The 21675-nt window shown below is 42.3% G+C and overlaps 1 protein-coding gene across 1 annotated transcript in view; it reads right to left on the reverse strand.

The window, feature by feature from the left end:
* Positions 1-21675, reverse strand: part of RYR3 (ryanodine receptor 3) — a 663207-nt gene that overhangs the window by 358253 nt on the left and 283279 nt on the right. The window contains 5 exon segments of the mRNA XM_075065483.1: positions 934-1081; positions 1665-1824; positions 3808-3891; positions 5614-5717; positions 20509-20613. Coding sequence (XP_074921584.1) covers positions 934-1081; positions 1665-1824; positions 3808-3891; positions 5614-5717; positions 20509-20613 — 601 coding nt within the window.

The raw sequence follows: 21675 nt of genomic DNA on the forward strand, positions 1-21675 counted from the left end.
AGAATCTGTGCTGGAGAGATCATGTTTGGTCAGCACCAAGGACACTTTTGGTACTGAAGTATGCTTGGTTCCATCGATCCTGGAAGAACTGGAAGTCTTTGATGAGCTTCCAGTACCAGAAATCTTGGAGCCTCAATGATACTCCCTCTGTGACCTGACATCTTCAGAATGGTCAGTCTCTGAAATGACTTAGACTTCTTTGAAGAAGGCTCTCTGGCTGTAGAGCTGGAACTCTTCCACAGAGCCTTTTTTGTTGCCTTTCTCTCACAAAGATCCTAGTGAGCTGGATACAGAGGTGGATAGGGCACTAAGTGCACTCAAAGGCCGTGGTATGGAGGGGGTCCTCTGAGCCCAGATCTAGGCTGGTCTGAGGGCTTGCCCCATCATCAGGAGTCTAAATTTGATTTCCCATTTTTTTTTCTTAGATCTGCTTTTAAAAGATTTGTAAATCTTATAGTTATTAGGTACATGGGTGTCTCCCAAACAGTGGAGGCACTGAGAATGTCCATTGCTAACTGGGATGGACTCCCAGTATGAGAGGCAGTCCTTGAAGCCTGGGTGTCTTGGTATACCATAGCAACGACAATCCCCAAGGAGAGTCCCTCTGGCATAAGCAAGGGAAGTGGGGAGGGGAGCAAAAATACCTCTTAGTCAAATAAAAAGTTATCAAATCATAAAATTAACTAGATTAAGTAACTACACCAACACTGAGGCTAAATTATAATCTGAAAGCAAACATGCTAGATGCTCAGTCTCTGGCCATAAGACAGTTCTATATATTCTCGGTGTGGGGGCACAAAAATATCATGAGAGTGTGCACAAGCTGAACAGGCATTGTTACTGAAAATCTCCAGTCATAAGTCCATGCAACACCTGAAGTGGAGCACCCATAGGGACACTACATGAAGAAGAATTAGTATTTACTAGACATACCTAGTTCTTGGTCTGGTGGCTCAATATTATATCCATAACCAGCAAAAGTCCGAACAGCTTCACGAAGACTGTCTCTATTTGATTTCTTAGTACGTTCATCTAATAATGCATATGGCACCAGTCGGGGATTTCGTTTGTTCTTAAGGTCCTAAAAAGAAGTCATAAGAAAGTATTTAAAGGAAATTGTGTTTTAAACTTCACACAACATGTATGTAATAAGATACAGTCAATATTAACTTATGCTCTCTCTTTTCTGCATAAAATATAGGCTTAGGGGTCTTCCCAACCCCCAGCATAAAAGTCATAGTTACATCATAAATAAAAGGCATTTTTATAAATATAAAAGCTAGTAAATACAATACTTAAACACAAAAGTCAGGAACTGTTACTACACACAAAACAAGAATGAGGGGAATTAAGGAAATATGTCCCTGAGAAATTTTATAATTAACTGAGTAATTATAGTGTTACTAGTTTAAAAGAAAAACAAATCTCTCTCAAGCCCTGATCCTACAATCAGATCCAAGCAGGTGGTCCATGCAATCTATGGACCAACTGCATGATCAAAGCCTATTAACGTTTTTCATATATTAGATGTAGTGCGTGGTACAATCTATGTTTATATGTTCCTCATATCTAACATCCAACAATGATTCAGAAACAGTAATTTAACTATACTCAAACTAATCAGTTCTACAGCTTTCAAATGTCACTGACAAAGTGGTTCTTACCTGCTGAATGCCATAGGTCCATCCTTGTTTTATTCTGTCTTTTGCCCAGACATTATGTGCATTCTCTGCAAGTTTATCAACTAAAACTTCTTGAGAAGGTAACAATTTCACTTCAGAAAGATCTAGAGGGGCAGGTTTATACCCATTTGACATCATGTAACTATAACACAATAAAAATAATAGTAAGAGTGAAAATTATTTTGGCAAACTTAAAAACAAACTTTTAAAAACACTTTTTTTTTTCACAAGGATGGAATTCTTAAATTTTCTATATAGCATTTAGTGTGATTTTCTCCTCTGTCTCCATCCCTCACTCCCCATTTATTTGTGGAATCCATTCTAAGTTATGACAAGACCGATGACATGGAAGCTCTGTGAGGCAGACACTCTAATTTAACACCAGTTTGTACAGCACCTAGTTCAATGGGACCCAAATCCTTGCCTGTGTCCTTAAATAGTTGCTATAAAACAAATAACAAAATGTTATAAACTGTGCTTTTTAGCAGAAATTTAGATTTATATGTTTATATTTTAAACATTAGAAGATATATTTACAATTTGAACATTTCTGTAAAGTTTGACTTGAAGATGAATGGTATTTTTTAAAAAAATCATGTACGTTGTAGAACAGAGGTAGGCAACCTAAGGCACACGTGCTGAAGACGGCACACGAGCAGTCCTGGGCATCGGTCCGGGGGGCTCTGCATTTTAATTTAATTTTAAATTAAGCTTCTTAAACATTTTAAAAACCTTATTTACTTTCCCTACAACAATAGTTTAGTTATATATTATCAACTTATAGAAAGAGACCTTCTAAAAACATTAAAATGTATTATTGGCACATGAAATCTTAAATTAGAGTGACTAAATGAAGACTCGGCACACCATTTCTGAAAGGTTGCTGACCCCTGTTGTAGAATATAGATTGTATTTCCATTAATATGCTTTCTATTCAAATATACTAGCATCTAATGATTATATATTTTAATGTCTTCATATATAACTGAGTAAAATAAATAAAACCAAGTATTTTAAGACATCTTCTGAGTTTTCTGTAGAGTATTATGTTTTAAATATAGTTTAAATATATCAAAGATTTTGAAGACCTTATGTAATGCCGACAGACCCAGTCCTCGGCGGGCACGATCAAACCAGGGACCTCTGTAGCTTTGTACATGCCTCTACAGCAGGGATCAGCAACCTTTGGCATGCGGCTTGCCAGGGTAAGCACTCTATCATACAATCATTTGGAAAAGATCTTTTCAAAGGCAAATGCCTTAAAGGAAACTTGTCCTTGCCTAGAACACTAAAGGCCTGATCTTGAACATATTTATCCCTATAAGTAATCCATATGTGTACAAGTCTGCAGGATTGTGTCCCACCTTCCTAAAAGTTATCTCCAACTCTTTTTAATACTGAAGTGTTTATTACTATTTTTAATGCAAAGTACCATACCAGAGGTAAGTATGCTGAGAATACCTAATTAACGTATAATATTGAATTGTGTTTTCCCAGTGTTGCATAATAATCTGAGTATTATCTAGATGTCTTTCTTACCTAACTTAATTTTTTCTGGTTGTATACGTTGATTTAAATATCAATAGAGGTTAGATTAGTCTTGTCTTTGTACATTTTTGTATATAGTACAATACTTTTACCAAAATGAAAAAGTAAATGGAAAATGGAGACAGTTATATGGAAGAGGAGTATACCCTTTTAAGTACAGAACAGTATCATGTACTATATTTTGCTACATGGTAAAAGAAACTTTCTATTCTGGGGTTACACAAGGCTAACATCACAAGGTAAAAAGAGTATGCTAGTTGAATATAGTCACTAGTGCATGACTATTTTTCTCACAGCCACTCCACAGGGTGACATAATACAGCAAGATTGGCAGTCAGCAATCATCAGTGGCCAGGTGTTGAAACAAAAATTTGCTGTCGCAAGTCAGCATTCATGTGCCCAGGCAGTCCGTATATGTGAAACTTTCATAGCACCTAGAATCAGCATGATCAGCTGAAAATAAATTTCTTAAAATAATGTTTACCAAAACAATTGCAAAGACTATTGTATGTTTAAGTAACACACAAATAATTAATAATTATAATCAATGCATGATAATTATTGTTAAGATACATACTTTTTAGGAAGTTTTACTTTCTTAAGATCTTCCTCAGCTGCTAGATTAGCATGAACAATATGACATCCAAGGGCCAAAAGAGTTCTACAAAGATAAAAAGTTGGTTGTTGTAAAATATAATGAAGTTACAGCTCCTATCAGGTGTTAAAGAAAAATATAGCTGTCACGGTATAAATCCCCATTCTGAACCTTAGCGTCCAAAAGATGGGATACCAGCATGAATTCCTCTAAGCTTAATTACCAGCTTAGAACCTGTAGCGCTGCCACCAACCAGGAATTCCAGTGCCTGGTACACTCTGGTCCCTCCAAAACCTTGCCCTGGGATCCCCAAGACCCAGACCCTCTGGATCTTAACACAAGGAAAGTAAACCCTATCCCCCACCATTGCCTCTCCCAGGCTTCCCCTCCCTGGGTTACCCTGGAAGATCACTGTGATTCAAACTCCTTGAATCTAAAAACAGAGAGGAAAATTCCTCCTTCTCTCCCCCCCTCCCAGACTCTCCCTGAGAGAGAAAGTAATCCTAACACAGAGGGAAATTAACCTCTCTCTCCCCCTTCCCTCCTTTCTCCCCACCAATTTCCTGGTGAATCCAGACCCTGTCCCCTGGGGCCTCACACCAGAATAAAAAAAACCAATCAGATTCTTAAACAAGAAAAGCTTTTAATTAAAGAAAGAAAAAACAGCAAAAATTATCTTTGTAAATTTAGGATGGAATAGGTACAGGGTCTTTCAGCTATAGACACTGGGAATACCCTCCTAGCCTAAGTATATAAGTACAAATTAAATCCTTTCAGCAAAATACAAATTTGAACTCCTTCCAGCCAAATACACATTTGCAAATAAAGAAAACAAACATAAGCCTAACTTGCCTTAACTACCTAGCACTTACTATTTTAAACTTATAAGAGACTGTATAGAGAGATTGGAGAGAAACCTGGTTGCACGTCTGGTCACTCTCAGAACCCAGAGAGAACAACAACCAAATTCTAACAGCACACACACACAAACTTCCCTCCCTCAAGATTTGAAAGTATCTTGTCCCCTGATTGGTCCTCTGGTCAGGTGACAGCCAGGCTCACTGAACTCGTTAACCCTTTACAGGCAAAAGAGACATGAAGTATTCCTGTTCTATTAACCCCTTATGACAATAGCATTCTCTTAAATTATTTTGTGTTATTAGTAACTCTTCATATTTGAAACACTTCAAATGTACTTCTAATTTAATTCCAGATTTATAGGCTTGGAAAAATGAAGACTTTAATTTAGCAAAAGTAAGTAGAAATAGGATTACAAAATGAAATGAAGGACGTTAGCATGAAAGTAAAAAAAAAGTACAAATGAATGTTTTAAAAAACATGGGTCAAATCTTGCTTGTCCTCCTGCAACAAGTAGTCCACTGCAAGTTAGACTCACATGGGACTTTTATCATGAGTAAAGTCAGCAGAATTTAACTCTGTTTTCTCCTCTATATCTCTGCAAATAAATGACCTCATTCTGCCCTTTAAATATACATGCAGAACTCCCAGTGAAGTCAACAGGAATTGTACAAATTATTTTGAACAGAATTTGGACTCAATTGTCCATCTGACTTGTACATTTTGGAAACATACAACACATTTAGACAACTTGGACAAACATCAGTCAGGGATGGTCTAGATAGTACTTAATCCCACCCTGAGTGCAGGGGACTGGACTAGATGACCTCCCAACATTCCTTCCGGTCCTACAATTCTATGGTTTTAAAATGGCAGAATCAGTAGAAATATAAAACTTGATTTCTTTTTAATATTATATTTAAAACTCACTTTAGGGTTTCTGTTGACATTTGTAGGTTATAATTCTTCTCTGTTTCAGGTAATTTTGAGAATTCCACAAGACAAGGGTGTTGTCTTTTATTATCATCCCGTATCTATAATAGAATATCAGAAAACGATATTGTACTGTTACCACACACAGACTAATTTCAGCACAGCAAAAATAGACTTGTTCATTGCACAGATAAAGCTTTTACAAACTCTACCATCCATCATATGATGCCTTATAACAGCTATTCAGAATTATATAAATGAGTCTTTCCGTGATCAGTTATGAAGTATGGAACAACACTCTTAACCTCTGAAAGAAACACAGTGAAAGATGTAAAATCATAGTTAGTGAATGAAAAGGTAAAAATAGACTAAATACTGCAGTCCTTACTCTATGAAAACTCCTACTGCATGTCTGAGCTAAGCTAAATTGCTATTCTAAATTGAAAAGTAGCTGAAGAATAACTCTTCCTCCTGAGTTAATCTAACCATTTCTGTTCATTATCCTGTGGTGTCAGAGAGATATTGCTTCGTTCTTTGAGCAATATTGACCACTAAAGATTTAGGAGCATGGTGTGAAGATAAAAAACTCTGAGTCCTTGAGAGGTGTATAATATTTCTTGTCAGCCTTTTGCAGGTAGGTGGTATGGTGGCTGAGTGTCCCATTCAGCTTTAGCAGATTCCAATAATGCTTCATTAATGGAAGCGCTACATATCCTGACATCTGAAGAGAGTTTAGTAACTTAAGATGAGATTCCTGAATCACTTCCAGATGGATCTGCAATGCATCAGCTCTTGAAACTGTTTCAAATAATCAGCATAAGAAGGAAGAGAGCACAACAACCTCATCAGGGAAGAAGATGAGATCTTCTCCCCCAGGTGTTGATCATATCTTCTTGCTGCGTCAATTGTTGCTGTGGCAATTCAGGTTGCACACTTTCCGTCTTCTTGTTAAGACATTTATGCATTCTCCTAAACTACTCCTATAAGGATGCCATGGATTCCAAGAATACCATTGGGGGCCCCATATGTATGAGGAGGGGGACGCCAAAGGAACCTCCCCAAGTCTTATGAGGATAATGATGAGAATCTGTCCCATCAACATGCTTAGAATATCACCAATCTGAATAAAATTCTGAAAGGGCAGCCACCAGGGGATATATGGGAGAGAACTGGGTATTTGCTGAGATTCTGAGGAAGATGTTTTTTCAACAGATTCCAATACAAGGGAATGATGCTCCTCTGATACTGAAAGATTTCTGGATAATAAAATTCTACCCACACCAGAGAAAGGAAGGGGAGACATATGCTCTTCCATTCCTGTCTGTACCATGTTGTGATATGGTCAAAGACTGAAACCATACTGTACCATCTGTTGCCATAGATGGTACTGCATGACCCTGCACCAACTGCTTGGTACAAGTCTAATTCAGAATCCTATGCTTCCTAAGCACCAAAGGGTCCTCAGGAGCAGACTTAGACTTCTGCACTCTTTTAAGCAGAACTGAGTAGCCCCACAGCATGCCAACATTTTGATGGTTGACTTAGAACAACACTGCCTCAGGTCTTGTCCCCTAATGCCCGTACTCTGCTTGTGCTACATTGATGACATCTTTATCATCTGGATCCATCGAAAAGAGGCCCTTGAGGAATTCCACCAGGATTTCAACAATTTCCACCCCACCATCAACCTCAGCCTGGCACACAAGAGAGCCACTTCCTAGACAATACAGTATAAATAAGCGATGGTCACATAAACATCACCCTATATGGGAAACCTACCGACCGCTATACTTACCTACATGCCTCCATCTTTCATCCAGACCAAGCTCTAAGATACAACTGCATTTGCTCCAATCACCCAGATAGAGACAAATACCTACAGGATCTCTATCAAACATTCTTAAAACTACAATGCCCACCTGATGAAGTGAAAAAACAGACTGACAGAGCAAGAAGGGTACCCAGTAGTCACCTACTACAAGACAGGCACAGCAAAGAAAGTTACAGAATGCCACTAGCCATCATCTCCAGTCCCCAAATAAAACCTCTCCAGCGCATCAAGAATCTACAACCTATCCTGAAGGACGATCCATCACTCTCACAGCCTTTGGGAGACAAGCCAGTCCTTCCTTACAGACAGCCCCCCAACCTGAAGCAAATACTCACCAGCAACTACACACCACACAACAAAAACACTAACCCAGGAACCAAACCCTGCAACAAACCCCGGTGCCAGCTATGTCCGCATATCTATTCAAGGGACATCATCATAGGACATAATCACATCAGCCATACCATCAGGGGCTCATTCACCTGCACATCTACCAATGTGATATATGACATCATGTGCCAGCAATGCCCCTCTGCCATTTACATCAGCCAAACTGGACAATCTCTATGCAAAAGAACAAATGGATACAAACCTGACATCAGAAATTATAACACTCAAAAACCAGTAGGAGAACACTTCAGTCTCCCTGGTCACTCAATAACAGACTTAAAAGTGGCAATTCTTCAACAAAAAAACTTCAAAAACAGAATCAAATGAGAAACTGCAGAACTGGAATTAATTTGCAAACTGGAGACCATCAAATTAGGTCTGAATAAAGACTGGGAGTGGATGGGTCACTACAAAAACTAAATCTATTTGTTAGTCTCTCAGCTGCCACAAGTACTCCTTGTTGTTTTTACAAAAACTAATTTCCCCTTGCTAAATACTTACACCTGTCAATTGTTTGAAATGGCCCACCGTGTTTACACTGGTCTCATTAACACTACAAAAGTGATTTCCACTCCTTCTTGTCAACTGTTGAGAATAGCCTACTTCCAACTTAAATTGAATTGGCTCGTTAGCACTGAACCCCCACTTGATAAGGCAACTCCCATCTTTTCGTACGCTGAGTATTTATACGTCCCTACTGTATGTTCCACTCCATGTATCTGATGAAGTGGGTTTTAGCCCATGAAAGCTTATGCCCAAATAAATTTGTTAGTCTCTATAGTGCCACAAGGACTCTTCATTGTTTTTACTGAGTATATCATAGCTCATAACCTATGAGCTCCACACCAACGGTCTGAACACAATTCGAGACTTCCACTTTTCCCAGTACCGATGTCTTGGTACCAATGGACTTTGGATCCTCAGCTGGACCTTTTTCAGGATGTGAGATGATTTCAACTTCTTTCAAGAATCCAGTTCCTCCTGACTTCTTGTCCTATAGGAGGTCTTAACCCTTCTACAGCCCAGTGTATCCCACAATTCTGGACATCAGGATTGTTCTCCTCCATCTGCAGCTCATGGAGGTAGATCGTCATTTTGGCATCACATGTTCTATCCCTGCCCCGTCTGCTCTCGTTTACTCCCAGACACTCTGCCTCCACAGCAGCAAACAAAGGCAGTTTCTTTTGCTCCTGCCCTTCCCTATTTTATCTTTTCTGCCCAGCTTTTTCACACTGGGGAGCAGTGTTCTTCCTCCTTGGCATCCCTCCTTTTCCTCCTTGGGTCAGTTAACCCTTTGGAGGATTAATCCACCCTGAGCCTTTGCTGCAGTGCCTTGATGCTGGTCCTCTGCCCTTCATGGGCAAGGCAGAGTGGCAAAAAAATTGGGATTGAGGGAAAGGGGAAGTACAGGAGAGCCAACTGTCAGTTGAAGTGGAAAGTGTTGGATAGGGAGCCTGGATTGAGGCCCCCGCAAGAGCAGAACAGATGACATTTCCTGTTGGCTTCTGTAGCAAACAGGTTAATCATTGGGATGCCCTAAGTTGTGAAGATGATCCAGAGGACACTTGTCTTCAGGGAGCACTCATGACTTAAGGAAAAATATCTGCCAAGATGACCCCTGAGATGATTCTGAACCCCGGGCAAGTGAATAACGTGCTCCTTCTTGTTTGTTCACATAGTACATCACAGTGGTATTCTTTATAAGTATGTGAACCACTGAATCAATGATATGGTCCCAAAAAGCATAACATGCAGTGTAGATGGCCTGAAGCCTCTGCTCCAACCACAGTCCTGTGTACTTTCAGTGGCCTCCTGGTGCACCCCCCAAGCAATCAGGGAAGTGTCAGTAACAAACGATCTGTTTGGTGAGAGCTGGACAAAGGGAATACCTTGGCAAACATTCTCTGGATACTTCCACCACTACAAGTAATCCAGGACCAGTGAAGGAATATGAATCAGTCTACCTAGAACAGGGGTCGGCAACCTTTCAGAAGTGGTGTGCCGAGTCTTCATTTATTCACTCTAATTTAAGGTTTTGCGTGCCGGTAATACATTTTAATGGTTTTTAGAAGGTTTCTCTCTACAAGTCTATATATTATATGACTAAACTAGTGTTGTATTGTAAAATAAACAAGATTTTCAAAATGTTTAAGAAGCTTCATTTAAAATAAAATTAAAATGTTGATCTTACACCGCTGGCCCGCCTAGCCCGATGCTGGTCTGGGGTTCTCCAACTCCCCCACTCCTTGTCCCGACTACCCCCTCCTGGGACCCCACCCCCTATCTAAGCCTCCCTGCCCCTTGTCCCCTGACTACCTCCCTAGGACCTTACCTTCTATCTGTCTCCTGACTGCCCCAACCCTTATCCACACGTCAGCACCCAGACAGAACCCCCTGGATTCCCATGCCTATCTAACCGCTCCCCACCCCATGACAGGACCCCCAGAACTCTGGATCCATACAACGCCCCCCTGCTCCCTGCCTGCCCCAACCCCTCTCCACACCTCTCCTTCCTGACATCTCCCCCCCAGAACTCCCAACTCATCAAACCCCCTCAGCTCCTTGTCCCCTGACCACCCCCTCCAGAGACCCCCCACCCTAACTGCCCCCCAGGACCCTCCTTGCTCCCTGTCCCCTGACTGCCCTGACCTCTATCCACACCCTGTCCCCTAACAGACCCAGGACGCCATGCTTCCATCCAACCCCCAATCCCGCGATGACGTTGCCCCCTCAGGAGACCCCCTCGCCCCCAATCCTGTCCCCTCGGATTACCACCCCCCGCATCAACCCCCCTGCTCCCTCACTGACTGCCCCACCCAGCCCCGTACCCCTTACCATGAGGATCCCTGCTCATCCAGAGCCCTGCAAGCAGCCCTGCTCCGCCCCGCCCCTCAGAGCGCTGCGCGCAGGGCAGCAGGGCTCCGGATGAGTGGAGAGCATCTTTCCCTCCCCATGGAGCCAAATATTGCCCCGCAGGAGTGCACAGCCCTAGCCCCCAGAGCACTGCTCGCGCGGCAGCAGATCTCCAGGGGGAGGGGCTGGCGGCTTGCTGCACTCGGCCCAGCGCTCCAGCCCGGGAGTGCAGACCCTGTGGCTTGCTGCGTCGGCAGGATTTTTAATGGCATGCCTGAGTCCAGGCAGGCCCCAGTGTGCCATTAATAATTGGCTCGCGTGCCATAGGTTGCCGACCTCTGATCTAGAAGGTGAAGAGTGAGACGGTAAATCATCCTGAACCACACTGGAAGAGGGTGAAGGTGCAACCTTGCAAACTGGACTCCCTGTGCACAAGTGGCCCAAGAGCCTCAGACATGCCCAAACTGTCATGGAAGGCTGAGAGCACAGACTGAGGCAAAGGTGGTGAATTCTCTGAAAACAATGGGTCAGCAGAAATGCTTTTGATGTAGTGGAATCTAACAGGGCCCCGCTGAACTTGTTTTTCTGAGTGGGAGCCAAGATTGACTTCCCAGAGTTTAGGATGCGACCAAGACAGTTGAGCAAGCATGGTGCTAACATGAGCAAGAACTTCCCCTCTAGATCTGCCCCTCAGTAGCCAGTCATCCAGATACAGGAATATGTGAATTCCCTTCTTCCTGAGATATGCAGTCATAATGAGCATGCATTTCATAAAAATCAGGGGGAAGAACAGAGGCTAAATGGAAGCATAGTGTAGTAAAAGTGATGCTCTGCCATGATGAAAAGAAGGAATTTTCTGTGGCTCAGCAAAATCACCAATTGGAAGAAGGTGTCCTGAAGGTCCAGAGCAGCAATCCAGTCATTCTGGGATAATACAGGGAGAATACTCAATAGAGTGACCATTCAGAACCTCATGTACCCGATACATTTGTTGAGGCCAGGAGAGTAAAGAATGGATCTTACTCCTCTCTTTGATTTCAGTATCAGAAAGAACTGGGAACAGAAGTTGTGACCACAGCGTTCCCAGTGTAAACTCCTCCTTCACGGCTCCCAAAGCCAGTAGAGAACAGACTGGCTCAAGGAGCAGTATTTCATGAGAGTGGTCCCGAAGAGGGACATGGAGAGAGGGTGCGGAGGTTTGGAGAGGAACTGGATGGCATAAGCCAATCTGATGGTGCTTAGGACCCAGCTGTTAGTAGTGATTGAGCCCAAAGCAATGACAGGAACAATGCTTTGGATCAATGGGCACTTCGAGTATGGTGGGGAAAGCATATGGATTGGCCAAACCCTGAGCCAGACTGCTTCTTCCAGTGAGATCTATATCCCTTTCTGGGTTAGTTCTGCTGTCTCGGAGAAGAGAATGGCTGGCAAAATGTATGCTGCAGATGATACTCTTGCTGCTGCTGTTGCTACTGCTGAATGCTGTAGTGGAGCCTTTGCACGGCCAGGGCGTACACGTCCAAGGACCACAGGACAACCCCTGGAGTCCCTGAAGGAGTGTAGCATCTTGTCAAGTCTTTTCCAAGAACAGTGCTTGGCCACTGAATGACAAATCCTCAATAACTTACTGGACATCAGGGGTAATTCCCAAATTTTGCAGCCAGGAAGCCTTCCTCATTTGATTGCAGAGGCCATCACCCTGGCCGAGATGCCTGCAATGTCTAGCGCAGACTACAAGGATATCTTAACCACCAAGCTGTCCTGAGTAACAAATGCCCAAAATTCCTCTTCCAAGACTTCATGCAGCTGGTCTGTGAACTCTGACACATCTGACCAGTTAACAAAATTGTACTTGGACAGAAAGTCTTGTTGGTTACCAATTCATATCTGTAAGGAAGAGGAGGTGTAAATCTTCCTGTCCATGAGGTGCATGGTTTAGAGACCCTATCCTTGGGGGGTGGACTTAAACCTGTCCTGCTGGGCTCTACTATTCACTGCAGTTACAACTATGGAATTTGGGGCTGGGTGGGAGTAAAACCCTTCAAATTCCTGCATAGGAAAGAAATAGCATTTTTCCATGCACTTAGCCACAGGTGGCACCGAAGCTAGCGTGCTTCAGAAGGCCTTAGGTGGTTCAAGGAGTGCATTGATAGGGAGAGTGACTCTCCCAGGGGAAGATAGTTGCAGGATACTCACTCATTTGTGGGTGTTCTCTTGCAAGAACTCTGCTTGGGTACTGAGGGAAGCAGCTGTATGCCACAAAAGGCTTTGGTATGAGTTAAAATCCTCCAGTATTAAAGGGAGAGATGAACCAGGCAGCATGGAATCATCCAGAGATGAAGACAAGGGCGTTAACAGGGCTAAAGCCCAGGGTTGATGGACTCAGATGAGATGAGTTTGGAGGCTCCACTGGGAGAATGACTGTCAGTGCATGGGTCTGTGGTGGATTCATGGTCACCACGACAGACCTGGTTGGCGATCTTGCCTTTTAGCGTGATGACTAGCAGGACCTCTGTGACTAAGGAGCATCCCACAGATTCCATGGAGGCCACTGGCATAGATAAAGCATTGGTGGCCAGAAGGCACCAGGCAGGGGCCTCTGTCCCAACCATAAGACATATGCCAATCCCAGTACCCATAACAGTCCATCGACAGCCCGTGATGCTGATCAGGCAATGTAGAGAGGGAGGATGACAACCTGAACTCAGACACCAAGGAGATGGGAACCTGGGGATAAGGGCAGAGTGAGACCAGATGGAATGAGTCAACAGTCTGACTAGTTCATTGCCCAGAATGAAGCAGGAAGTGGCGTTGCCAATGGAAGCAGTACCGAGCATGTTGGTTCCGGAAGCAGTGTCAACCCCAAAGTCAGCAGCAGTACTGAAATGTCTTATGGTGCCAATATTAAGGGCGGTGAAAGCTGCCATGGTAATGTTTGCTGTATCGACTGCAGCAGTGCTGAGCTTCCCAATACCAATCCCAGTACTGGCCCTGCTTTTACAGCCTCTGGAAGGGGAACATTGGGGTGCAGTGCCAACAGACTCAAGGTTCAGCAGCTCAGTCAGTCAACAGGGTTGTAACTGATGCAATCCTGGCACAGTCCTGGACCAAAGGAGAGGTCAGGACTGAAAGGCGGAGGAGGTCTGTAGCTGCCTGGTATGCTACTGACACAGAAACAGTCAATACCAGCATTGTTGGTACTGGACTCAGCAGATGTCCAGAGGCTGAAATCAGAATCAATGGTGCAGGATTTCTAACATCCCTACTTGGTACCAGGGAAGGGTTAGAGGTACCTGCACCATCCCATGGGCTGGCACCAACTCCAAACCAGTCCGTGCTTTTCCTGGGGAGACAGAAGAGTCCCTGTGGGACCTCAAGCAGTCTCAGATGATCTTATGCAACCTTTTTCTTGGCAAGGTCAACCAGGAACAGCACCTCTATTTCTTTGGAGAGGTACTTTCTTTGGATCACAAAGCGGCAGCACACTTGGAACCCCAGAGGTGATCTCCGACCTGACAAAGGTCGTAGTACTGAAGCAGGCTCCATGGCCTATTTGAGCAGTTGCTGCTTTAGACAAAAGGTCCTGAGTCAAAAGGTCCTTGAGTCCATTTAAAATTAATGGAGATATACCTATCTCCTAGAACTGGAAGCGACCCCAAAGGGTCATTGAATCCAGCCCCCTGCATTCACTAGCAGAACCAAGTACGGATTTTGCCCCAGATCCCTAAGTGGCCCCCTCAAGGATTGAACTCGCAACCCTGGGTTTAGTAGGCTAATGCTCAGACCACTGAGCTATTCCCATTTCTTGAACAATCTGTAGATCACACAATGCTCTTTAATGTGTGCCATGCCAAAACAGAGCAAGCACTGCATGAGGTAATTGCTTCCACAGATGAAGGACAATGTTCAAACCCCGGTAAGGGCATCACCAAGGAAAACTAAACCAAGGCAACTAACCCTGAGGGTACTACTAACTATATACAACATGAGAAAAAAACTGAACTAGATGAAGTGTTCCGAGGTTAAGATCACACAGAGCTGCAACTCCAGCCACGGATGATAAGAAGAGACCAGAGAGAGACTCTGGAATGGAGAGCGGGTTGGGGCAGCACTGCCTTATGTACTCAGGGGAGGGACTATGTCCACTTTAGACTTGAATCTGACTAACAGGGAATAATTGGCTGTGAATCTGAAGGATGAAGGCAATCTGGGTGAAAGTGATCATGTAATGATAGATTTCAGGTTCTAAAGAAAGGAAGGAGGGAAAGCAGCAAAACAAGGACAAGAGAGCTCAGGAATGTTGGCATTTTCTCAAGGAGATGATATTAAAGGCACAACTGCAAACTATACCAATGTAAAGAAAATATAAGAAGAATAGTAAGAGGCCAATATGGCTCCATTGGGAGCTCTTTAATTACTTGAAAATGAAAAAGGAATCCTACAAAATATGGAAACAAGACCAAATTGCTAAGGAGGAGTACTGAAGAATAGCACAAACAAAATCAAAAAGGCTGAAGTACAAAATGAGTTACACCTAGCAGGGGATATAAAAGACAGTAAGAAGCGACTCTTTAAATATATGAGGAGCAACAGTAGATTCTCCACATCATGGGGAAGGAGAGATAATAGCAAATAACATCAAGAAAACTGAGGTGTTTAATGCCTATTCTGGTTCAGTCTTCACTAAAGAGATTAATGTACAACACAGCTCCAAAGTTCCAGATAAACTCTCCTTTTACAACTTTACACATTTTATTGCATTCACTATACATTGCATCACAAATTCTTGGACTGGATTGGCTACTTTGCAGGAACAAACCCCTGTACAACATGTTCTGTTCACACATTGTCCACGTTCAACATTATTCTTTACCTCATCTTAACACTCCTGGTTTCTCTTGTTCATTGTTTTCTTGGTTATAGTAAATGGTTCCCTGGGCATTCCCCCTCTTATCTTAGCTAGCTCAGACTTTCTCTTTTAGTTTACTGACCCATTTACTTATCTGAGCAAAAACATTCTGTTTTCAGCACTATTATTTATTTATCTCCTTAACCCTGTCTGCCAAAGAATCAGCCCCTTCCCCCCCGCCCATACCTTCAATTACTCATGTCAGGCCAGGCCTACCTACATTCCACTGCCTCCCCCCCTGCACCCTTTTCTACATAATTCATCCCCTGTTAAGCAGTCCAAGCTTCTAACATTTGGATTTTTAGCGACAGCTGGAGCTGAGGTTGCATTCCTGATCATCTTGGCTAATTGCCATTGATGGACCTATTGTCCAGTTATACCAGAAGGAGTAGAGGAGTCACTGGATGTGATTTAATTAATCCACAACTTTATTAACAACTGTCTGGGAGTACCTGGAAGATAAAAGAGTAAACTGCAGGTAACTCCATGATCATTTCAATATCTACCTGGGGGGGCTTTTGTCAGCTCCGCCCCTCCCCCCTTTTCATCCTGGTCCCCAGCTAGCTTGCTGTTGGGACCTTACCATTCCCCTTCACCAAATAAGGGTTAAGGTCAGCTATAAAGGAGGAGAGGAGTTGCCTCCCTGCTGTGTCTGTCATAAGAGCCCCAAACCCTAGCGTTCCCACTCCTTTAGAAACACCTCTTTTAAATCCTTTATCAAACCATTTATTGGATCACTGTTGCCCTTCTCCACAGAGTACCTGCACTGGGCATCCACCCCATGCTTACACACTGAGTTGCAACATCATAAGTTAACTCCCATTCCATGCTAGACCCAACTATGCCCCCCATTGGTCAATCTGATGGTGAGGGGAAAAATCCTTACTTCCCCACCCCTCTGAGAAAGCAGCAACTAGTGTAGTGCCCACAGCAGATCCTGACCAAACTTGGTATTTTGCCTCTTTCAAGGATGGGTGTTGGTCTGGGTGAAAAGGGGCTTCTTCTGCTTGATTTGGCACATGTATACACTCACACCTCTCTTCCAGTCACCTAGGGGGAATGAGCCAGTGATGTCTGTGCCTCTCTGCCCTTAAAGAGGAATACTCCTTTCCCCCAGCAAGCCAGACAATAGCCCACTGTTTAAGGTGCAGTGTGGTCATCCTCCATCAGCTTTATCTACTTCGTTTTTTAATGCAGTTATATTTGTGGCATTCACAACATGCCCTTGCAATGAGTTCCAGAGGGTGGCTGTGCACTTCATGAAGAAGAAAATTGTCCTTTTGTTTGTTTTAAACAACTGCCTACTAATTTCATTGCGTAACCCCTAATTCTTGTGTTACATGAAGGGGTAAACTATACTACTCTATTCATTTTCTCCATACCATTCATGATTTTATGGACCCCTATCATATCCCCCCTCAGTCGTCTCTTTTCCAATCTGAAGAGTCCCTTGTAATTGCTCCTTGTATGGATGCTGTTCCATACCCCCAATCATTTTTGTTACCCTTCTCTGTACTTTTTCCAATTTTAATGTATATTTTTTGAGATAGAAAAACCAGAACTGCACACAGTATTCAAGATGTGGGTGTTCCAGGGATTTATGTAGTTGCATTATGATATTTTCTGTTTTTATCATATATCCTTTTCCTAATGGTTCCTAGCATGTTTTCCGGGGCCTATCCACAGCGACTCCACAATCTCTTTCTTGAGTGGTAAGAGCTAATTTAGACCCCATCATTTTATACAGTTGGGATTATTTTTTCCAACATGCACTACTTTGCACTTAACATTGAATTTCCTCTGTCATTTTGTCACCCAGTCATCCAGTTTTGTGAGATCCATTTGTAACTCTGTACAGTCACTTTTGGACTTAACTATCTTGAATAATTTTGTATCATCTTCAAACTTTGACACCTTTTTCCAGATCACTTATGGATATGTTGAACAATACAGATCCCAGTTACTGATCCTTGGAGGACTCCACTATTTACCTCTCTCCATTGTGAAAACTAACCATTTATTCCTACCTTTTGTTTCCAATCTTTTAATTGTTACTAATCCATGAGAGGACTTTCCCTCTTATCCCATGACTACTTAGTTTGCTTAATAGCCTTTTGTGAGGGACCTTGCCAAACGTTTTCAGAAAGCCCTTATACTTGTTGGCATCTTCAAAGAATTCTAAAAGATTAGTGAGACATGATTTCCGCTTACAAAAGCCATGCTGACACTTCACTGACATATCATGTTTATCTGGAGATATTTAAGAGTAGGTTAGATAAATGTCTATCAGGGATGGTCTAGACAGTATCTGGTCCTGCCATGAGGGCAGGGGACTGGACTTGATGACCTCTCGAGGTCCCTTCCAGTCCTAGAGTCTATGAATCTATGTGTCTGATAATTCTGTTTTTTAATTATAGTTTCAACCAATTTTCCTGCTACTGAAGTTGGGTTTACTGGCTTGTAATTGCCAGGATCCCCTCAGGAGTCTTTTTAAAATATCAGCATTATGTTAGCTACTTTACAGTCTTCTGGTACAGAGGCTGATTTAAGCAATAGGTTAATATATCACAGTTATTAATTCTGCAATTACCATCTGGTATTGGTGATTTATTATTGCTTAATTTATCAATTCATTCCAAAACCACCTCTACTGACACCTCAATCTGGGATAGTTTCTCAGATTCATCACCTAAAAAGAATGGATCAGGTGTGGGAATCTCCCCCATTTCTGCAGTGAAGACTGATGAAAAGAATTTAGATTCTCCACAACAGCCTTGTCTCCCTTGCATCACCTGTAACACCTCAATTGTCCAGTAGCCCCACTGACTATTTGGCAGGCTCCCTGCTTATGATGTACTTTACAAAATTGCTTTTTTCTTTTGTCCTTTGCTAGTTCCTCTTTTAATTCTTTCTTGTACTGCTTTATCACACTTTTACACTTGACTGGCCAGAGTTTATTTTCTTCCCTATTTTCCTCACTAGGATTTTATTTTCAACTTTTAAAAGATGCCCTTTTTTCCTTAAATGCCTGGTTTACTCTGCTGTTTAGCCGTGGTGGCATTTTACTGGTCCTCCATGATTTTTTGGGGGGGGGGAATATATTTAATTTGAGCCTCTATTACAGTGTTTTTAAATAGTCTCCATGTAGTTTGCAAGCATTTCACCCTCAGATCAGTTCCTTTTAACTTCCATTTAACTAGATGCTTATTTTTCACTAGCTCCCCTTTTCGAAGTTGTTTGCTACTGTAGGTGGGTTTCTTGGTCACTTCTCCCTCTACAAAGATTTTTCAATTTAATTAAATTATGGCTGCTATTACCAAGAGGTTAACCTATATTCCCCTCTTGAACCAAACCCTAATCAAAGTAGCAGTTATTTACGATGTCTAGTAATTGTATCTCTTCCAGTGGTCGCATGTACCCAGTCAGTATGAGGAAAACTGAAATACCCCATTATTACTGTGCTTTCTGCTTTTGTAGCCTCTCTAATCTCCCTGAGAAATCATGTCTTTAAAGCTATCTTTGAAAATGGGAAGAGCATCCAAAAGTCAGCCTAACTTCAATAGCTGGAAATATACTGAAACAAATTATTAAAGAATCAAGTGGTAAGCATATTGAAGATAACAGAGTTATAAGTAATAGCCAACATGGATGTGTCAAGAACAAATCATGCCAAACCAACCTAATTTCCTTAAAAAAAAAAGGATTACTGGCCTAGTGGATTGGGGGGACTCTGTAGACATATTACACCTTGATTTTAGAAAGGCTTTTGACACAGTTCCACATGACAGCCTCAAAAGAAAATTACCATAAAATGGATGCACAACTGATTGATAGGCTATACTCAAAGAATAGTTATCAATGATTCACTGTTAAACTGGGATGATATATCTAATGGAGCCTTATAGGGGTCTGTCCTGGATCTGGTACTATTCAATATCTTCATTTATGACTTGGAAAATAAAGTGGAGAATATGCTTATGAAATGTGTGGATGACACCAAACTGGGAGAGGGTGCTAGTACTTTGGAGAACAGGATTAGAATTCAAAATGGCTGTGACAAATTGGAGAATAGGTCTGATATAAAAAAGATGAAATTTAATAAAGATAAGTGAATAGTACAACACCTAGGAAGGCAAAATCAAATGTACAACTACCAAATGGGAAATAACTGGCTAGGCAATAGTACTAATTAAAAGGATCTGGGGGTTATACTAGATCACAAATTGAATATGAATCAGCAATGTGATGCAGTTGTAGAAAAGATCAATATCATTTGGGGTGTATTAACAGGAATGTTGTATGCAAGACATGGGAAGTAACTGTCCCCACTGATGAGGTCTCAGGTGGAGCACTCTGTTTAGTTCTGGGTACAACACTTGAAGAAAGATGTTGACAAAGTGGAGAGAGTCCAGAGGAGAACAATAAAAATTATAAAATTTTTAGAAAGCCTAACCTATGAGGAAAAAATGGGCATGTTTAATCTTAGAAAAGAAAACTGAAGAGAAAACTGAAAAGAGTCTTCAAGTACATTAAGGGCTGTTATGCAAAGGACAGTGATAAATTGTTCTCCATGTTCACTGAAAGTAAGACAAGAAGTAATGGACTTAATCTGTAGCAAGGGAGATTTAGGTTAGATATTAGGAAAAACTTTTAAACTATAAGGATATTTAAGTACTGAACTAGGCTTCCAAGGGAGGTTGTAGAATCCCAGTCAGTGAAAGGTTTCAAGAACAAACTTAACAAACACCTGTCAGCGATGAGCTAAGTATACTTGGTCCTGCTTCAGCACCGATGACTGGACCTCTCAAGGTCCCTTCCAATCCTACATTTCTATCATTCTGTGATACAGTCCTAATAGTTGGTGGTACTACCAACTTCACAAATAATAAGAAGTACTCTCACTTCTTACCTTGCCATAGGTCCAGCCAAGCTCTATTTTATTCATTCCCCATAGTTCATGGATATTTTCAGCCAACTTGTCCCTGATCTTTTCAAGGTGAAGAGGCAAAACAATCTAAGAAGAAAATATTTCAAGATTCAACAAGAGAGAAGAGACTCAGTAATGTCCAAAGCAGCAGAGAATCCTGTGGCACCTTATAGACTAACAGACGTTTTGGAGCGTGAGCTTTCGTGGGTGAATACCCACTTCGTCAGACGCAGGAGGTGGAAATTTCCAGGGGTAGGTATATATATGCTAGCAAGCAAGCTAAAGATAATGAGGTTAGTTCAATCAGGGAGGATGGGGCCCTGTTCTAGCAGTAGAGGTGTGAAAACCAAGGGAGGAGAAACTGGTTCTCTAATTGGCAAGCCATTCACAGTCTTTGTTTAGTCCAGAGCTGATGGTGTCAAATTTGCAAATGAACTGAAGCTCAGCAGTTTCTCTTTGAAGTGCTCTTCCTACAGGTTTTGTATATTGCCATCCTGATATCTGATTTGTGTCCATTTATCCTTTCCGTAGTGACTGTCCAGTTTGGCGATGTACATAGCAGAGGGATTGCTGGCATATGATGGCGTATATTACATTGGTGGACGTGCAGGTTGAATGAACCAGTGATGGTGTATGGCTGATCTGGTTTTGGTCCTGTGATGTGGTCGCTGGTGTAGATATGTGGGCAGAAGTTGGCATCGAGGTTTGTTGCATGGATTGGTTCCTGAGCTAGAGTACTATTGTACGGTGTGCAGTTGCTGGTGAGAATACGTTTCAGGTTGGCAGGTTGTCTGTGGCAAGGATTGCCTGCGCACCCAAGGCCTGTGAAAGTGTGGGATCATGTCCGAATGGGTTGTAGATCCCGATGATGCATTGGAGGGGTTTTCGCTGGGGGCTGTATGTGATGCCAGTGGAGTCCTGTTGGTTTCTTTCTTGGTTTTCTTGCAGTAGGAGCTTCTGGGTACATGTCTGGCTCTGTTGATCTTTTCCTAATTTCCTCGTGCGGGTATTGTAGTTTGAGAATGCTTGTGTAGATTTTGTAGTGTTGGTCTCTGTCTGAGGGGTTAGAGCAGATTGCTCAACCAAGAAAGAAACCAACAGACTCCATGGCATCACATACAGCCCCCAGCCTAAAACCCCTCCACGCAT

The sequence above is a fragment of the Chelonoidis abingdonii genome, chromosome 4 (genome assembly GCF_003597395.2).
Source record: "Chelonoidis abingdonii isolate Lonesome George chromosome 4, CheloAbing_2.0, whole genome shotgun sequence".
NCBI lineage: Eukaryota > Metazoa > Chordata > Testudines > Testudinidae > Chelonoidis > Chelonoidis abingdonii.